Source organism: Monopterus albus, unplaced genomic scaffold, assembly GCF_001952655.1.
Source record: "Monopterus albus unplaced genomic scaffold, M_albus_1.0 scaffold110.1, whole genome shotgun sequence".
Taxonomy (NCBI): Eukaryota; Metazoa; Chordata; class Actinopteri; order Synbranchiformes; family Synbranchidae; genus Monopterus; species Monopterus albus.
Window position 1 is genome coordinate 463,072 of NW_018127990.1, and position 4,668 is coordinate 467,739.

A 4,668-nucleotide genomic window follows, 5' to 3' on the forward strand; every position below is an offset into this window, starting at 1 on the left:
TGAGGTTTTTTGTCTGTTCAGTTCCTGTTTGGGTCCCCCTTGACTTTGACCTCCCATCAGCTACTGATCTTCAGTCAACATGCAACAGAACGGTGGGAAACCTGCTGAGATTCTTTTTTGCAGCTTGACTTTTCTTTCTTTGTAAATGCATGTTTAACATGCAGGAAAGGATAACCATGGAAAAAAATCATTTAGTGGTGATAATAAAACAAACTGTACATAAAACTATGAAACATTTCTTGCTCTTTCTCTCCAGGTGTGTGGCATCAGTCTCCCTCTTCCTCCTAAGAAGCTAATTGGAAACATGGACAGGGAGTTCATAGCAGAGAGGCAGAGAGGACTGCAGACCTATCTGGACTCCATTACCCAGCATCCCCTGCTATCTAGTTCCCTGCATGTCAAGAAGTTCCTGGACCCCAACAATTATTCTGCCAACTACACGGGTTTGTTCCCTCATCTTCACTGACAACTCCTGTTTACCTTTTTAATTACTTTGTAGTTTTATTCAGAGCATCAAGTACTATACAGTTGTTAGGTACTTTATACTACAGCTGTACAGCACAAACCACACCCAGGAAAACATTTAATTATATCAGATAACCCAAAATAATACCACTTCAACAGTGAACAAAGATTTCACTTAAAACAAAAATAGGCTTCGTGCAGTAGCTTGCTGTAGTAATATCAAATTGCTTTCCTTGTTTAAAAGATTACATGATGTGGAGACAGGGAAGGTGGTCAGAGTTTGCATGGATATACAGTAAATGCCCAGTCAACCTGGCTGTCAATAGGCAAAGACAGTGTGACTTCTCAGTGAGGAAGAGCACTATTATCTGTTTGCTCTAAAATGAAATGTATTAATTTCTTGTTTGTTTTTTTTTTTTTGCTGGGGGGGTGTCTCAGAGATCGCCCTGCAGCAGGTCTCCATGTTCTTCAGGTCGGATCCAAAGTGGGAGGTTGTGGAGCCCCTCAGAGACATTGGTAAGACTCAGGGTGGACCTGAATTTGACTGAAAACTAATATTTTAATGTGTGTTCACTAAAGTGAATAATGCTGACTTTGGCATTGATAGCCAACATTATTTTTTCCAGGTCAGTCTGAGTAAAACCTAGTATTTACAGAGTATTCACATGTCAGCATAAATTGGGTATTGATTTATAATCAGATGATCTGAGTGCATGTAAACACAATGATTAGTTTTGACTTTCCTTGTAAGACAAACTTGAAACCTGCAGCTATTCTGTCACTTTCATCCAGCTGTTTCCATCTTTTATCACTGAACCAACAGGCTTATCTGCTTGAAAAAAGAAAAAATATTTGAGCAAAAAACCCTTAAAGAACTCAAAGATAAGGTTAACAGTTAATTTTTAAAGTGGGCCTCATTTAAATAAGTGTTGCACACTCTAATGTTTTTACTGGCAGAAGTGACACGCTCTTTGTGTTGCAGGCTGGAGAATCAGGAAGAAATATTTTTTAATCAAAAACAAAGAGCAACCCAAAGAGAGGTATCTGCTGAGCTGGGTGAGCACAATACAAAGGCAATACATGTTCTACTTATTGACTTCAGGCAATGCAAGATTAAATTGTCTGTGAGGAGCAAAAGTGTGCAACATTTTTTTTGAAGTTTCAAACATGCATGCAGATCATTAGTGATTGTTATAGATTATAAAAACATGCTTTCATGTACTACATACATACATATATAATCCTCTGTGTTTGTTGTAGGTGGATCTGGGTCCTGATAAGTTCCTGTCAGACAAAGACCTGCAGTCAGCTATGAAGCTGCTGACTGGCCTCTCTGTACGTCCTCACCGTGCACACTGTGAATGTTTGTCTATCATCGCACAAATCACAGAAACTATGTTTTTGGTCCAAACTAAACTAAAAGAGTGGCAAAAAAGAAATGTATCTCCTTGTACTGTAAATGTCTGTGTAGTCAGTCTGTGAACTGTATAAAGCAAAAAAAAAAAGCTACATCAGCTAAAAACATTTTGTTCATTCGGTTGGCTACCTAATTCTGTCATGGCGCAAATAAAAGTCCGCCAAACTCCTGCTAAAGCTAACTTGCATAGCAGTTAGCTGCCGTCTCAGCTTTTGATTCTAATTCATGTGGTTTGATGTGGGTCTGACACAGTTCAGTCCGTATGTTAGGTAATTATATTAATCTCAATATGAGTTATTGATAGTAACAGACCAACACCTGGCAAAAAGTTGCATTTAACTCCAGTTGACTGTAATCAAACTTCTCCTCCTCCTCTCCAGACTTCGTATCTTTGTCCGTTACTGTTCTTCAGCACCAGTGAGTCCTCAGCTCTGCTCATCCGGCCGTTCAGTGAGAGAGGATCTTTGAGAGACCACATCTGTAAGGTAGACTGTGTGTGTGTGTGTGTGTGTGTGTGCGTGTCCAGTCGTGCTCAGGTGACAAAGCAAACCTGAATAAATGAGTGGTCTCCTCCAGGATGACAGTGCCCCCATCTACAGGGCACTAAGGGTCACTGAATGGTTTGAGGATAAACATGATGAGATTCAGATGCTGTGGCCTTCCCAGTCACCAGGTCTCAACCCAGTTGGAACAGCTATGGGAGATGTTGATGCAACATGTTAGTCAGCGTTTCCACCACCTTCATCAAAACACCACAAGAGGGAATATCTGTTGAAAGAACGGTGTTCATCCCTCTGGTAGAGTTCAATGCCAAGGTGCATTGAAACTGTTTTGGTGACATGTAGTGACATGTTCTCTCTTCTATTTGTGAGATATTGGAGAGATTTGAGATTTTTAAGTTTTTCTTTTTAATCCTGCTATAATGGAGGTGCGTTTGAGTGGAATATAATTTGTGTTGCTCACAGCAGTGAAACAGAAACTGGATCTTTGTAAGTGCAGTTGTTCCAGTGAAAACTGTGACTCTCTCTCCCACATCCCCACCCTCTCTCCAGGTGAAGCCCACAGAGAATTACCTGAAGAAGTACTGTAACCCGAAGAAGAGTCAGGGCCTTGAACTGTCACAGATTAAACTGTACGGCCGTCAGATCCTGGAGGTATATAAATATATATACAGACACACAAAAACAAGTAGGCAAAACACGTGTTACTAAAGCAGTCTGTGTGTATGTGTGCAGGGCCTGAAACTCCTCCATGATGGTGGTGTGTTTTACGGTCACCTCCACGCGTCAAACATCATTGTGGATGATGGCGTGTGCCGACTTGTGGATGTGGAGAACGCCATGCTGGGAGTTCCCTCTGCGCTGCGACCGTCCTTCACCCAGTTCAGGAAGATCAATGTACGTAAACACTGATCAGGCTTGGATCAGACGAGCCTGGGTTAGTTTAGATATTTTATTTTTGTTAAAAAAGCTTGAACTTAAAGTAATTTCGCTCCAGATTACACACACAACAATGATTGACAGATGTGGAATTTTTCTTACTTGTTTTCATTTATACTGTTTCATTTTATAACAGTTTTTAAAATTTGTATGTGTAAAGCTTAAATGACAAAACTGCAAAAATTAATTTAATTACCACATGGTACAGTGTAACATACATTACGAACATACATTACATTATCAACACACTAAATACTTTGGCCAAATAAGTTCATGTTTCAAATTGTGCATGTGCCAATTGATCCAGAACTATTAAAGACACTTTGTTCTTTGAAGGTTTATGAGGAAAAAAAATGTGTTTGTGTTTCTGTAGACGACACAGAGCATTGACGTTTTCTGCTTTGGTCATTTACTGTATGAGATGACGTATGGCCGGCCGCCAGACAGCATCCCTGTGGATCAGTACCCCACTGTGCCCTACACAGCTGTGGGTATGAATACACACACACACACACAGCCTGTCATGTGTTGTCGTTGTACCTGCTGGTAATTTGACATGGGCATCTGAAACATCAAGTTTAGTGAGCAATCCCAAAGTGTCTGTACAGTATTATTCTCAGAGTGCTCTGCTGATGCTGTGTGTGTGTGTGTGTGTGTGTAGTGTCAGTGCTGCAGTCCATTCTATCCACAGAAGCCTGTAAAAGTGGGATGCCAAAAGTGTCGGAGCTCATCCAGACGTCGTGAGTTTCACCAGTTTTTAGCCTCCGTCCTGTTTTAAATGATTCACATGCAGTAAGTGACACTTGTCAGTGTACTCAGTAAGACCATGTTCATGCCAAGCCAGCTAAATGTGACAATGTACTTTGCACAAAATCTCCAATTATACTATCCATATTTTCATTGCTGCTTTGGTGTATGTGACTAAATGTCTTTAGCTGTATAAATAATATCACTAGTGTCAATTAGTATCATCACTAGTCAGTTTGTATTTTGCAGGCTGTTCAGTGACGTCCAGCTCCAGCATTCAGAAAAACTCCAACTCAAGGTAGGAGACTTAGTTTGATACTACTCCTCTGTGAGTTTGTCAGTGTATGCACAGGATTTGCTTTAGAATATTGATTCTGTTATTGATGAAAATCTTTCCTCCCCTGCTCTAGATCCCCAGCAGGCTAAAGGAAGCACTTAAGGTGGCAAAGGAGAGTCTAGAGAAGAGGCTGCAGGAGGAGCAGAGAGTGGTGCGTCACTACTTTCGTTTACCAATTTGAATTATTTTTGTACTTTCTCTGTTTTATACTGCTAAGACGCTCTGCTGGAGACACTGGAGGAGTCGTACTGTGGATGTAATAC

General features: G+C 40.7%; 1 protein-coding gene across 2 annotated transcripts in view; it reads left to right on the forward strand.

Annotated features, from left to right (window-relative positions):
* pxk (PX domain containing serine/threonine kinase) overlaps window positions 1–4,668 on the forward strand; it is a 20,166-nt gene that overhangs the window by 5,933 nt on the left and 9,565 nt on the right. For both annotated transcript variants that reach the window (XM_020611133.1, XM_020611134.1), the window contains exons 4-14: window positions 257–443; window positions 904–981; window positions 1,448–1,521; window positions 1,726–1,800; window positions 2,263–2,367; window positions 2,935–3,036; window positions 3,118–3,279; window positions 3,695–3,812; window positions 3,983–4,061; window positions 4,318–4,366; window positions 4,479–4,556. In XM_020611133.1, coding sequence (XP_020466789.1) covers window positions 257–443; window positions 904–981; window positions 1,448–1,521; window positions 1,726–1,800; window positions 2,263–2,367; window positions 2,935–3,036; window positions 3,118–3,279; window positions 3,695–3,812; window positions 3,983–4,061; window positions 4,318–4,366; window positions 4,479–4,556 — 1,107 coding nt within the window. The remainder of the gene's footprint in view (window positions 1–256; window positions 444–903; window positions 982–1,447; window positions 1,522–1,725; window positions 1,801–2,262; window positions 2,368–2,934; window positions 3,037–3,117; window positions 3,280–3,694; window positions 3,813–3,982; window positions 4,062–4,317; window positions 4,367–4,478; window positions 4,557–4,668) is intronic.